At 35.0% G+C, this 15,531-nt stretch overlaps 1 protein-coding gene across 1 annotated transcript in view; it reads left to right on the top strand.

Annotated features, from left to right (window-relative positions):
- Nucleotides 1-15,531, top strand: part of LOC117333544 (coiled-coil domain-containing protein 18-like) — a 46,163-nt gene that overhangs the window by 6,794 nt on the left and 23,838 nt on the right. The window contains exons 9-15 of the mRNA XM_033892879.1: nt 65-158; nt 2,657-2,741; nt 3,194-3,389; nt 4,244-4,585; nt 5,101-5,193; nt 5,609-5,710; nt 9,186-9,279. Coding sequence (XP_033748770.1) covers nt 65-158; nt 2,657-2,741; nt 3,194-3,389; nt 4,244-4,585; nt 5,101-5,193; nt 5,609-5,710; nt 9,186-9,279 — 1,006 coding nt within the window. The remainder of the gene's footprint in view (nt 1-64; nt 159-2,656; nt 2,742-3,193; nt 3,390-4,243; nt 4,586-5,100; nt 5,194-5,608; nt 5,711-9,185; nt 9,280-15,531) is intronic.

Genomic DNA, 15,531 nt, shown 5'->3' with positions numbered 1-15,531 from the left:
ACATGGAATATTAGTTGTTAACAATAGCAGTTTGTTAAATGAGGTGTATCAACATTTTTTCCAGATGGAGGCTCTGTACAAAACCACGTCAGCAGAACTGACCATCACAAAAAGCCAGATTCAGGTTAACAGCAGTGAGATCGTCTCAGTCACCAGAGGTTAGAACTCTTCATTAACATCTCGACACCTGTTCAGATGATTTCATTTGTTTTAAAAGTTTAAACTTTGCTATATTGTGAAGCCATGATAGGAGTTGATCAGTAACCTAATCTGGTCATTGTCTACCATTTCAGTAACACAAAGTTACTGATCGGCTCCTATAAAATAACTAACCAAAGTGAATGAAATGTCATATACAGCAAACAAGTTTATTTGACGTGTATCTACCACAACAAAAAGGCTATTCTACGATGAGTTGACTGCTCTTTAGATATGCCTAGGTGTGTTTCATTTACGCTATTAGCTGGGGTGTAAGGAATTTACATGTGGTGAAATATTTATCTACTACCTTTTTTGTGTTGTTATTTCCATTACCTCATGAAGTGTCCTTCCTGGTCAAAGTTCACCATGTCTGCCAATCAACGTGAATTTACAGTTTATACAGAATGTGATACTATACAACAGTAATGATTAATCCATGTCTTGGTAGTTAATTAACAACACATATTGTAGAAATTTTCATTTACATCAATGTTCAGAAAATTGTCTATATGCTATATTCTGAGGAGATATTTGATGCTCAAATATATCATTTTTTGCTTGTCAATAGAAATGAATGTATAATCCTCAAGTCTTACATTCACAGCCTATGAGGACATGTATAATCCTCAAGTCTTACATTCACAGCCTATGAGGACATGTATAATCCTCAAGTCTTACATTCACAGTCTATGAGGACATGTATAATCCTCAAGTCTTACATTCACAGCCTATGAGGACATGTATAATCCTCAAGTCTTACATTCACAGCCTATGAGGACATGTATAATCCTCAAGTCTTACATTCACAGCCTATGAGGACATGTATAATCCTCAAGTCTTACATTCACAGTCTATGAGGACATGTATAATCCTCAAGTCTTACATTCACAGTCTATGAGGACATGTATAATCCTCAAGTCTTACATTCACAGTCTATGAGGACATGTATAATCCTCAAGTCTTACATTCACAGTCTATGAGGACATGTATAATCCTCAAGTCTTACATTCACAGCCTATAAGGACATGTATAATCCTCAAGTCTTACATTCACAGTCTATGAGGACATGTATAATCCTCAAGTCTTGTATTCACAGTCTATGAGGACATGTATAATCCTCAAGTCTTACATTCACAGCCTATGAGGACATATATAATCCTCAAGTCTTACATTCACAGCCTATGAGGACATGTATAATCCTCAAGTCTTACATTCACAGCCTATGAGGACATGTATAATCCTCAAGTCTTACATTCACAGCCTATGAGGACATGTATAATCCTCAAGTCTTACATTCACAGTCTATGAGGACATGTATAATCCTCAAGTCTTACATTCACAGTCTATGAGGACATGTATAATCCTCAAGCCTTACATTCACACCTATGAGGACATGTATAATCCTCAAGTCTTACATTCACAGCCTATGAGGACATGTATAATCCTCAAGCCTTACATTCACACCTATGAGGACATGTATAATCCTCAAGTCTTACATTCACAGCCTATGAGGACATGTATAATCCTCAAGCCTTACATTCACACCTATGAGGACATGTATAGTCCTCAAGTCTTATACATTCACAGTCTAGAAGGACATGTTTAATCCTCAGGTCTTACATTCACAGCCTATGAGGACATATATAATCCTCAAGTCTTACATTCACAGCCTATGAGGACATGTATAATCCTCAAGTCTTACATTCACAGTCTAGAAGGACATGTATAATCATCCAGTCTTACATTCACAGCGTTCGAGGACATATATCATCCTCAAGTCTTACATTCACAGTCTAGAAGGACATATATCATCCTCAAGTCTTACATTCACAGCGTTCGAGGACAATGAAGCTAGATTAAAAGAAATGCAGACCTGCTATGCTGTTGAAACAGAAAAATCAACAGAAGAGAAAAAAATGAGGACATGTATAATCAAGTCTTACAATCCTCAAGTCTATCATTCACACCTATGAGGACATGTATAATCCTCAAGTCTTACATTCACAGTCTATGAGGACATGTATAATCCTCAAGTCTTACATTCACAGTCTATGAGGACATGTATCCTCAAGTCTTACATTCACAGTCTATGAGGACATGTATAATCCTCAAGTCTTACATTCACAGTCTATAAGGAAATGTATAATCCTCAAGTCTTACATTCACAGTCTATGAGGACATGTATAATCCTCAAGTCTTACATTCACAGCCTATGAGGACATGTATAATCCTCAAGTCTTACATTCACAGCCTATGAGGACATATATAATTCTCAAGTCTTACATTCACAGCCTATGAGGACATGTATAATCCTCAAGTCTTACATTCACAGTCTAGAAGGACATGTATAATCATCCAGTCTTACATTCACAGCGTTCGAGGACATATATAATCATCCAGTCTTACATTCACAGTCTAGAAGGACATATATCATCCTCAAGTCTTACATTCACAGCGTTCGAGGACAATGAAGCTAGATTAAAAGAAATGCAGACCTGCTATGCTGTTGATACAGAAAAATTAACAGAAGAGAAAAAAATGTGAGTTAAATTTGCTAGAGGATATTAATCCCTAAGCTTGTGACTGTAACCTTGCCAAGTTCATTTTAATTGTTTTCGCTATTTGTGTGTATGTTAATATTTGTTTGAGGATTAAATGTCAGTAATGAAATCACATTTAACAAATTGATTATACAAAAATGTGCCTTAAAATGCTTCTTTTAAATGAGATATGTACTTGTCAGGATTCATAACAATATTAGTTCCCTACATACAGGTCACTGGATGTACCTCGGAGTTATCCTATATTGGTCTTAGACACATCTCTTGTGAATAACAAAGCTGAGAGAAAAGTATTTTCCCAAAAGGCAAATGGAATAAAAACATTAATTACTGATTGTGAATAAAAAAATAAGTACACCTGGTATAGAGGACAGACATAAACATGATTTGATTTTATGTTTTTGAACATTAAAGTGTAATATTTCGTACAGACTGACAGTACAACTAGATCAGATGGAGGGGACACTGGAAGTGGTGCGTACAGACATGACTGGAATACAGGCCAAGCTGTCCATCACCGAGAATGAGGTGCTAAGTCAAGGGGAGACAATTACATGTCTCACCTATCAGTTGGAACAATCCAAGGAAACAGTTGCTGTACAGCAGGAGCAAAACCAAGGCCTCAAGGTACTAACAGTGTACAGTACTGGTCAAACTACTAGTCAAACTGTACTAGTCAAACTGTACTAGTAGTTTACCATACATTCTTGTTTCGCCTTCAGTGGACAAAGTTAGACAAACAAAACCTCAACCATAACTGTAGCATGGTAGTAGAGCCTACCAGACTAATTCATGGATTTCTGCATGTTTGTGGTAAAAATCTCAAATTTCTGGACTTAAAAAAAAAGTGTTCAGGTTTTGTGTTTAGCTCTTGCACATTAGGCTGTTTCTGATAAAATCTAAAAGCTATAGAACAACCAAACTTGGGTTATAGGTGTATCGTGGGATGTTTATCTGAATGCATTACACTCTTTACTAGCATTTCTATGTTTTTTTGTATTTTTTGGGTAAAAACTCCAAATTTCTGGACATATCCTTGAGTACCCATGTAAAATGCTTAATGTTGACAAAGCAGGACAGACAACACATATAATTACACATAATTCTTGTTGATAATTTTTCCAAAAATGTGTAGTCTCTTTTTGCACTGATAAAATGTACCTTATGATGTTAGTGATACCTGTATGTCATAAAAGTTTAAATGTGGATAGGTTATGGGTAAAAGTAATTTATTTTAGGGATAACTATATCATATAAGTTTAAACGTAGATAGGTTATAGGTAAAAGTAAGTTATTTTAGGGATTACTGTATATCATATAAGTTTAAACGTAGATAGGTTATAGGTAAAAGTAAGTTATTTTAGGGATTACTGTATATCATATAAGTTTAGATGTGTACAGTATTGGTTACAGTTAAAACATAATATACTGCAATAAGTACATAGACTAATTATTAAAGTGTACAATGTTTATATTTTCAGAACAAAAATGAAGATCTTCTGAGAAGCATGGAAGAGAAGAATGAAGATATCTCTAAGCTAAGGCAAAAGTTATTCCAAATGGAATCAAAGTTTCAGAGTGTTGAGGAACAATCTGAATCCGAATTGGAGTTAATGAAACAGCGATGTGACAGCCTGTTGACAGAACAAGCTCTAACACGACAGGCGCATATCAACCAGCTACGTGACCTGGAGCAGGAGTTGATGCGCCGGGACTGTAGTGGACAGCTTCGTACTGCACATGGCCTTATACAAGAACTCCAAACAGAACTATCAGAGTACACTGAGCTGTCAGAAAGTCTCAAAATGGCCGAGATTCTACAGGTAAATGTCACACTCCCTTCCCCCATAACTTATTTTTCCTGTCTTTGATATTTTTAGCCCATCTGGCCCAAAAAGGCCTTGGTGATATATTGTTGACTAATATTGACCAAACTTTGCACCAAAATGACAACTTGCTTAATTTGAATACTCTGATAACTCAAACTTTCCTTATGGTCCGGTTGAGTTTGTGTTAACGAAGTTCCACTCTAGTTGTATTTAATGAATTTGATACATAAAATGTACTCATTTCCAATAATTAAACATGGATATTGTAGTGAAAGGTCATAACATGCCACCTATACCACTCATATTTACATAAGGTGATCAATGCAAACAAAATATGCATGTAAGATAGTATTAAACCTGATGTATAATTCAACGTGTATATATTGTTCTGGGTGGTTGTGGTACTATGAGCTTTTGGATTGTTTTTGAGGAAGAGAAAAACTTACTTTCATCTTTATCCTATTTATAAATCTGAGCTGTTTTTTGTAAACTGACTGATTTGCTCACAGGCTAAGGTACAAGAGGTGGTCAATGAGAATTTCCTTAAGGTAAAGATGGCTGCTGACAAACTGCTGACGCTGAAGAGGAATGTTGACAAAGAGGTAACAGAGGTCTTCTACAAACTTTATAATAAGTCTTGATTAGACCAAAGCATGAAGGTTTTATTTTCCGTGATAATGATCACATCATTGATAATATCTGGATTGCAAAGGCAGCTTATTACACATATTCTTTTCTCAAAAGAGTTTATAGTTTCGCATATCTCAAAGAGGAAGTTTCATTTCCACATACATTTATCAATAAAAGCTGGTGTTTGACAAAGAATTGCATGGTAGGATGTCAAATTTGTTATTTAAAAATTATGTGTTAAGAGTTGTGTTATGCACATTGATTAGATCTAAACATATTGAGAGCCAATACCTTGAATAAAAGAAGCATAAAGATTTGACTTTTATATTCCCACTCCACTTTAAATCTATGTCACTGTCAATTTTGTTCTTTCATGATCATTGACAGAAGTCTGAGGTGGCAGACCAGAAAAAAGTGAATGAGGAAGAAAAAGTTGACTTTGAGGACATTAAGTTGAAACTAGAATCATCCCAGCACAACATGGTACAGGTAAGGAGGAGGATATGGAGAGGTCTAGTCACAACATGGTACAGGTAAGGAGGAGGATATGGAGAGGTCTAGTCAACACAGTACAGGTAAGGAGGAGGATATGGAGAGGTCTAGTCACAACATGGTACAGGTAAGGAGGAGGATATGGAGAGGTCTAATCACAACATGGTACAGGTAAGGAGGAGGATATGGAGAGGTCTAATCACAACATGGTACAGGTAAGGAGGAGGAGGATATGGGGAGGTCTAGTCACAACATGGTACAGGTAAGGAGGAGGATATGGGGAGGTCTAGTCACAACATGGTACAGGTAAGGAGGAGGATATGGAGAGGTCTAGTCACAACATGGTACAGGTAAGGAGGAGGATATGGAGAGGTCTAGTCACAACATGGTACGGGTAAAGAGGAGGATATGGAGAGGCCTAGTCACAACACGGTACAGGTAAAGAGGAGGATATGGGGAGGTCTAGTCACAACATGGTACAGATAAGGAGGAGGATATGGAGAGGTCTAGTCACAACATGGTACGGGTAAAGAGGAGGATATGGAGAGGCCTAGTCACAACACGGTACAGGTAAAGAGGAGGATATGGGGAGGTCTAGTCACAACATGGTACAGGTAAGGAGGAGGATATGGAGAGGTCTAGTCACAACATGGTACAGGTAAGGAGGAGGATATGGAGAGGTCTAATCACAACATGGTACAGGTAAGGAGGAGGAGGATATGGGGAGGTCTAGTCACAACATGGTACAGGTAAGGAGGAGGATATGGGGAGGTCTAGTCACAACATGGTACAGGTAAGGAGGAGGATATGGAGAGGTCTAGTCACAACATGGTACAGGTAAGGAGGAGGATATGGAGAGGTCTAGTCACAACATGGTACGGGTAAAGAGGAGGATATGGAGAGGCCTAGTCACAACACGGTACAGGTAAAGAGGAGGATATGGGGAGGTCTAGTCACAACATGGTACAGATAAGGAGGAGGATATGGAGAGGTCTAGTCACAACATGGTACGGGTAAAGAGGAGGATATGGAGAGGCCTAGTCACAACACGGTACAGGTAAAGAGGAGGATATGGGGAGGTCTAGTCACAACATGGTACAGGTAAGGAGGAGGATATGGAGAGGTCTAGTCACAACATGGTACAGGTAAGGAGGAGGATATGGAGAGGTCTAGTCACAACATGGTACGGGTAAAGAGGAGGATATGGAGAGGTCTAGTCACAACATGGTACAGGTAAAGAGGAGGATATGGAGAGGTCTAGTCACAACATGGTACAGATAAGGAGGAGGATATGGAGGGGTCTAGTCACAACATGGTACAGGTAAGGAGGAGGATATGGAGAGGTCTAGCCCAGAATTTCAGAAGGATACATCTTTATTCAAATGTAGAGACATACTTAATAACTGTGATTTTGCAACACCTAAATTTCGTAATTCAAAAAATATTTAAAATTTGATTTTCACAATATTATAATGCATGAAACGTATGTGGAAGAAGAAAAAAAGGAAGAAAAAATGGCATTTTCCAAATCTTTTAGTAGACATCATGAAAGTTTAGTTTAGCTCTATAGTCCAAACATAATATTCAAAAAGAGAAATGACACTTACATACAGACTGCTTCTTTTGAAATCAATCTGACCTCCACTTTTCAAGTAGTCACCTAAAGGGCCTATTCTCGGACAGTGCAATGTCCCTCCATGCTACCCTTACAACTGTATTATTGATAAACGCACTGGTGACATAAATACCTTGGATGAAATCTTTGAACTTTGGAATCTAGATTTTCACCAAGTAAAACTTTCCTGCCCCTTTTCTTTGGGGTAACTTCAGAAACTGTAAGGGGCTCATCATATCTTTGTCACTTTCATAAAAATCCAGTTTCAATTTCCTTAGTTCTTTCTTGTGTGTGTAAGATTTTTATACACTTGTCAAATCTGATTTGAGTATTATGTTGTCATGTTGTCCTTTGGGTCATCTGGAGAAATTTTTGTCAGTTCAGCATTCTCCCCCTACATTTATTTCCAGATCTCTTTCAGACTTTATATACATTATAATCATGATATGATGTTGGTCTCCAATTCAACTGGTTTTGCAAAAGTTATTGCCCTTTGTTTTTTTCAGTAGTCAATTATTTGTCCGGATATCTCCTACATTTTTCTACAAATTTCTTTAAAACTTTGTACTTAATTATAATCATGATATGTTGTAGTGTTTCCTAGAAAACAATTTTGATTCAACAATTTTGCAAAAGTTATTGCCCTTTGTTTATCTTAGTACAGTCGAACCTGGTTATATTGAAGTGCTCGGGGAATGGAAAAATACTTTAAATTAACCAGTTTTCAATATAACCGGGATCCAGCCTTTTGCCGATAATATTTCAGTAAACAACACACCATTGTTCAATACAGTTGATTTTACTTAGTCAGTATTAACAATCGGTTCCAAAATGGAAATAGTTTAACAGTTTATTAAAAATAATGTTAAGTTCGACGGAGAAGTCTTCGACTGTTGCTTGTTTTTGTTTATGTTGAGTTCGCGGACACACGTGAGAACAGTTTCCGGTACATCCGGGCTACTTTCCGAGAACTATCGTCTGAAATGGGACCTGTGCGTCGGTGATAGATGGATTTTCACGAATTGTTTGAGGGTCGTTGTCAATATCACTGTTCTGGTTACGTTGTTATCATTTTCTGTCAAATCCCTAAGAATGGCCTCGTCATTTGTAATTGTCTCGCTGTGTAGTTAAATGGGAGTCAATTTCGATGTATATATGTAGCAGAAGCCAGAATAAGCTGTGTCCCTCAAGGTATATTCGTAAACAAATACAGATTCATGCTCATAACGAAAGCATTTAATGATTAAAAGTCATAATTTATCTATATTGTGTTTATCAGAATTTCATTTTTACCTATCTATTGATCGGACGCACGTACCGTAACGGCCGGTAATTATATAATCTAAGCCAGTCATGGCGACTTTTAATTTAAGCGATACATAAACAATGGTTTAGCATTGCCGGGGGCTATACTTTCCTTTCAAATAAAGCGATATTTCAAATAAACCGATTTCAAAATAACCGATGAAACAATACAAAGACAAAGAAGGCATTTGGACGGGGATTTTGTTTCACTTCTAATTAAACGATATTTCAATATATCCGATTTCAAATTAAGTGGGTTCGACTGTATTTGATTTTTGTCTGGAGATTTCCTCCTATATTTTTCGTCCAACTTCTTCAAAACTAAGAATGCATTAAACTATGATATAAAGTTATTTTTCCCCCAAAAAAACTGATTCAACTATTTGTCCAAAGGTTATTGCTGTCAATTTCTGATGTTCAAGACTTTAGTACTTATTTTCCTCAAACTGTCAAAAAATTAAATATTGACTTTGTAGTGAAAAGTGAGATTTTATAGCATGCTAAATAGCCACTCTTAAGGTGATTAAAATCTCATTTTGTTTGGTGTTACAGTTTGAGACGCTATACAACAGTACATCTGCCGACTACCTCAACGCTGCTAACCAGGTCCAGATTCTTACCGGGGAACTCAACACAACAAGAACTGGTAAAGACCTCATCTTCATTTGTATAATTTTTCTAATTTAAAAAGTGAAAGTAAAGGTGTAATATGTATCTTGTTTTCTGTATACCTTACCAGGTTTTACATGTGATATGTATCTTGTTTTCTGTATACCTTACCAGGTTTTACATGTGATATGTATCTTGTTTTAGGTATACCTTACCAGGTTTGACATGTGATATGTATCTTGTTTTAGGTATACCTTACGAGGTTTTACATGTGATATGTATCTTGTTTTAGGTATACCTTACCAGGTTTTACATGTGATATGTCTCTTGTTTTCTGTATACCTTACCAGGTTTTACATGTGATATGTATCTTGTTTTAGGTATACCTTACAAGGTTTGACATGTGATATGTATCTTGTTTTCTGTATAACTTACGAGGTTTTACATGTGATATGTATCTTGTTTTCTGTATACCTTACCAGGTTTGACATGTGATATGTATCTTGTTTTAGGTATACCTTACCAGGTTTTACATGTGATATGTCTCTTGTTTTCTGTATACCTTACCAGGTTTTACATGTGATATGTATCTAGTTTTCGGTATACCTTACCAGGTTTTACATGTGATATGTATCTTGTTTTAGGTATACCTTACCAGGTTTTACATGTGATATGTCTCTTGTTTTCTGTATACCTTACCAGGTTTTACATGTGATATGTATCTAGTTTTCGGTATAACTTACGAGGTTTTACATGTGATATGTATCTTGTTTTCGGTATACCTTACCAGGTTTTACATGTGATATGTATCTTGTTTTAGGTATACCTTACCAGGTTTTACATGTGATATGTATCTTGTTTTCTGTATAACTTACGAGGTTTTACATGTGATATGTATCTTGTTTTCTGTATAACTTACCAGGTTTTACATGTGATATGTATCTTGTTTTCTGTATACCTTACAAGGTTTTACATGTGATATGTATCTTGTTTTAGGTATACCTTACCAGGTTTGACATGTGATATGTATCTTGTTTTCTGTATACCTTACAAGGTTTTACATGTGATATGTATCTTGTTTTCTGTATACCTTACCAGGTTTTACATGTGATATGTATCTTGTTTTAGGTATACCTTACCAGATTTTACATGTGATATGTATCTTGTTTTAGGTATACCTTACCAGATTTTACATGTGATATGTATCTTGTTTTAGGTATACCTTACCAGGTTTTGACATGTGATATGTATCTTGTTTTCAGTAAACCTTACCAGGTTTTACATGTGATATGTACCTTGTTTTAGGTATACCTTACGAGGTTTTACATGTGATATGTATCTTGTTTTCTGTATACCTTACGAGGTTTTACATGCGATATGTATCTAGTTTTCGGTATACCTTACCAGGTTTTACATGTGATATGTATCTTGTTTTAGGTATACCTTACCAGGTTTGACATGTGATATGTATCTTGTTTTCGGTATACCTTACGAGGTTTGACATGTGATATGTATCTTGTTTTAGGTATACCTTACCAGGTTTGACATGTGATATGTATCTTGTTTTAGGTATACCTTACCAGGTTTGACATGTGATATGTATCTTGTTTTCGGTATAACTTACCAGGTTTGACATGTGATATGTATCTTGTTTTAGGTATACCTTACCAGGTTTGACATGTGATATGTATCTTGTTTTCTGTATACCTTACCAGGTTTGACATGTGATATGTATCTTGTTTTCGGTATACCTTACCAGGTTTTACATGTGATATGTATCTTGTTTTAGGTATACCTTACCAGGTTTTACATGTGATATGTATCTTGTTTTAGGTATAACTTACCAGGTTTTACATGTGATATGTATCTTGTTTTCGGTATAACTTACAAGGTTTTACATGTGATATGTATCTTGTTTTCTGTATACCTTACAAGGTTTTACATGTGATATGTATCTTGTTTTAGGTATACCTTACCAGGTTTTACATGTGATATGTATCTTGTTTTCTGTATACCTTACAAGGTTTTACATGTGATATGTATCTTGTTTTCTGTATACCTTACCAGGTTTTACATGTGATATGTATCTTGTTTTCGGTATACCTTACCAGGTTTTACATGTGATATGTATCTTGTTTTCTGTATACCTTACAAGGTTTTACATGTGATATGTATCTTGTTTTAGGTATACCTTACCAGGTTTTACATGTGATATGTATCTTGTTTTCGGTATACCTTACCAGGTTTTACATGTGATATGTATCTTGTTTTCGGTATAACTTACCAGGTTTGACATGTGATATGTATCTAGTTTTCTGTATACCTTACCAGGTTTGACATGTGATATGTATCTTGTTTTAGGTATACCTTACCAGGTTTTACATGTGATATGTATCTTGTTTTCTGTATACCTTACCAGGTTTTACATGTGATATGTATCTTGTTTTAGGTATACCTTACCAGGTTTTACATGTGATATGTATCTTGTTTTCTGTATAACTTACCAGGTTTGACATGTGATATGTATCTTGTTTTCGGTATACCTTACCAGGTTTGACATGTGATATGTATCTTGTTTTAGGTATACCTTACCAGGTTTTACATGTGATATGTATCTTGTTTTCTGTATACCTTACCAGGTTTTACATGTGATATGTATCTTGTTTTCTGTATACCTTACCAGGTTTTACATGTGATATGTATCTAGTTTTAGGTATACCTTACCAGGTTTTACATGTGATATGTATCTTGTTTTCGGTATACCTTACCAGGTTTTACATGTGATATGTATCTTGTTTTCTGTATACCTTACCAGGTTTGACATGTGATATGTATCTTGTTTTAGGTATACCTTACGAGGTTTTACATGCGATATGTATCTTGTTTTCTGTATACCTTACCAGGTTTTACATGTGATATGTATCTTGTTTTCTGTATACCTTACCAGGTTTTACATGTGATATGTATCTTGTTTTCTGTATACCTTACCAGGTTTTACATGTGATATGTATCTTGTTTTAGGTATACCTTACCAGGTTTTACATGTGATATGTATCTTGTTTTCTGTATAACTTACCAGGTTTGACATGTGATATGTATCTTGTTTTAGGTATACCTTACCAGGTTTTACATGTGATATGTATCTTGTTTTCTGTATACCTTACCAGGTTTTACATGTGATATGTATCTTGTTTTCTGTATAACTTACCAGGTTTTACATGTGATATGTATCTTGTTTTCTGTATACCTTACCAGGTTTTACATGTGATATGTATCTTGTTTTCTGTATACCTTACCAGGTTTTACATGTGATATGTATCTTGTTTTCTGTATACCTTACCAGGTTTTACATGTGATATGTATCTTGTTTTCTGTATACCTTACAAGGTTTTACATGTGATATGTATCTTGTTTTCTGTATACCTTACCAGGTTTTACATGTGATATGTATCTTGTTTTAGGTATACCTTACCAGGTTTTACATGTGATATGTATCTTGTTTTAGGTATACCTTACCAGGTTTTACATGTGATATGTATCTTGTTTTCTGTATACCTTACCAGGTTTGACATGTGATATGTATCTTGTTTTAGGTATACCTTACCAGGTTTTACATGTGATATGTATCTTGTTTTCTGTATACCTTACCAGGTTTTACATGTGATATGTATCTTGTTTTCTGTATACCTTACCAGGTTTTACATGTGATATGTATCTAGTTTTAGGTATACCTTACCAGGTTTTACATGTGATATGTATCTTGTTTTCGGTATACCTTACCAGGTTTTACATGTGATATGTATCTTGTTTTCTGTATACCTTACCAGGTTTGACATGTGATATGTATCTTGTTTTAGGTATACCTTACGAGGTTTTACATGCGATATGTATCTTGTTTTCTGTATACCTTACCAGGTTTTACATGTGATATGTATCTTGTTTTCTGTATACCTTACCAGGTTTTACATGTGATATGTATCTTGTTTTCTGTATACCTTACCAGGTTTTACATGTGATATGTATCTTGTTTTAGGTATACCTTACCAGGTTTTACATGTGATATGTATCTTGTTTTCTGTATAACTTACCAGGTTTGACATGTGATATGTATCTTGTTTTAGGTATACCTTACCAGGTTTTACATGTGATATGTATCTTGTTTTCTGTATACCTTACCAGGTTTTACATGTGATATGTATCTTGTTTTCTGTATAACTTACCAGGTTTTACATGTGATATGTATCTTGTTTTCTGTATACCTTACCAGGTTTTACATGTGATATGTATCTTGTTTTCTGTATACCTTACCAGGTTTTACATGTGATATGTATCTTGTTTTCTGTATACCTTACCAGGTTTTACATGTGATATGTATCTTGTTTTCTGTATACCTTACAAGGTTTTACATGTGATATGTATCTTGTTTTCTGTATACCTTACCAGGTTTTACATGTGATATGTATCTTGTTTTAGGTATACCTTACCAGGTTTTACATGTGATATGTATCTTGTTTTAGGTATACCTTACGTGGTTTTACATGTGATATGTATCTTGTTTTAGGTATACCTTACCAGGTTTTACATGTGATATGTATCTTGTTTTCTGTATACCTTACCAGGTTTTACATGTGATATGTATCTTGTTTTCTGTATAACTTACCAGGTTTTACATGTGATATGTATCTTGTTTTAGGTATACCTTACCAGGTTTTACATGTGATATGTATCTTGTTTTAGGTATACCTTACCAGGTTTGACATGTGATATGTATCTTGTTTTCGGTATAACTTACCAGGTTTTACATGTGATATGTATCTTGTTTTCTGTATACCTTACCAGGTTTGACATGTGATATGTATCTTGTTTTAGGTATACCTTACCAGGTTTGACATGTGATATGTATCTTGTTTTAGGTAAACCTTACCAGGTTTTACATGTGATATGTATCTTGTTTTCTGTATACCTTACCAGGTTTTACATGTGATATGTATTTTGTTTTAGGTATACCTTACCAGGTTTTACATGTGATATGTATCTTGTTTTCTGTATAACTTACAAGGTTTTACATGTGATATGTATCTAGTTTTAGGTATACCTTACCAGGTTTGACATGTGATATGTATCTTGTTTTCTGTATACCTTACCAGGTTTTACATGTGATATGTATCTTGTTTTCTGTATACCTTACCAGGTTTGACATGTGATATGTATCTTGTTTTAGGTATACCTTACGAGGTTTTACATGCGATATGTATCTTGTTTTCTGTATACCTTACCAGGTTTTACATGTGATATGTATCTTGTTTTCTGTATACCTTACCAGGTTTTACATGTGATATGTATCTTGTTTTAGGTATACCTTACCAGGTTTGACATGTGATATGTATCTTGTTTTCGGTATAACTTACCAGGTTTTACATGTGATATGTATCTTGTTTTCTGTATACCTTACCAGGTTTGACATGTGATATGTATCTTGTTTTCTGTATACCTTACCAGGTTTGACATGTGATATGTATCTTGTTTTAGGTAAACCTTACCAGGTTTTACATGTGATATGTATCTTGTTTTCTGTATACCTTACCAGGTTTTACATGTGATATGTATCTTGTTTTCTGTATACCTTACCAGGTTTTACATGTGATATGTATCTTGTTTTCGGTATAACTTACGAGGTTTTACATGTGATATGTATCTTGTTTTAGGTATACCTTACCAGGTTTTACATGTGATATGTATCTTGTTTTCTGTATACCTTACCAGGTTTGACATGTGATATGTATCTAGTTTTCTGTATACCTTACCTGGTTTTACATGTGATATGTATCTTGTTTTAGGTATACCTTACGAGGTTTTACATGTGATATGTATCTTGTTTTCTGTATAACTTACAAGGTTTTACATGTAATATGTATCTTGTTTTAGGTATACCTTACCAGGTTTGACATGTGATATGTATCTTGTTTTAGGTATACCTTACGAGGTTTTACATGCGATATGTATCTTGTTTTCTGTATACCTTACCAGGTTTTACATGTGATATGTATCTAGTTTTAGGTATACCTTACCAGGTTTGACATGTGATATGTATCTTGTTTTAGGTATACCTTACCAGGTTTGACATGTGATATGTATCTTGTTTTCTGTATACCTTACCAGGTTTTACATGTGATATGTATCTTGTTTTCTGTATAACTTACAAGGTTTGACATGTGATATGTATCTTGTTTTCTGTATACCTTACCAGGTTTTACATGTGATATGTATCTTGTTTTAGGTATACCTTACC

Source organism: Pecten maximus, chromosome 8 (assembly GCF_902652985.1).
Source record: "Pecten maximus chromosome 8, xPecMax1.1, whole genome shotgun sequence".
Lineage (NCBI taxonomy): Eukaryota > Metazoa > Mollusca > Bivalvia > Pectinida > Pectinidae > Pecten > Pecten maximus.
Note: the sequence above shows the minus strand (reverse complement) of the source record. Positions and strands in the feature narration are given on the sequence as shown.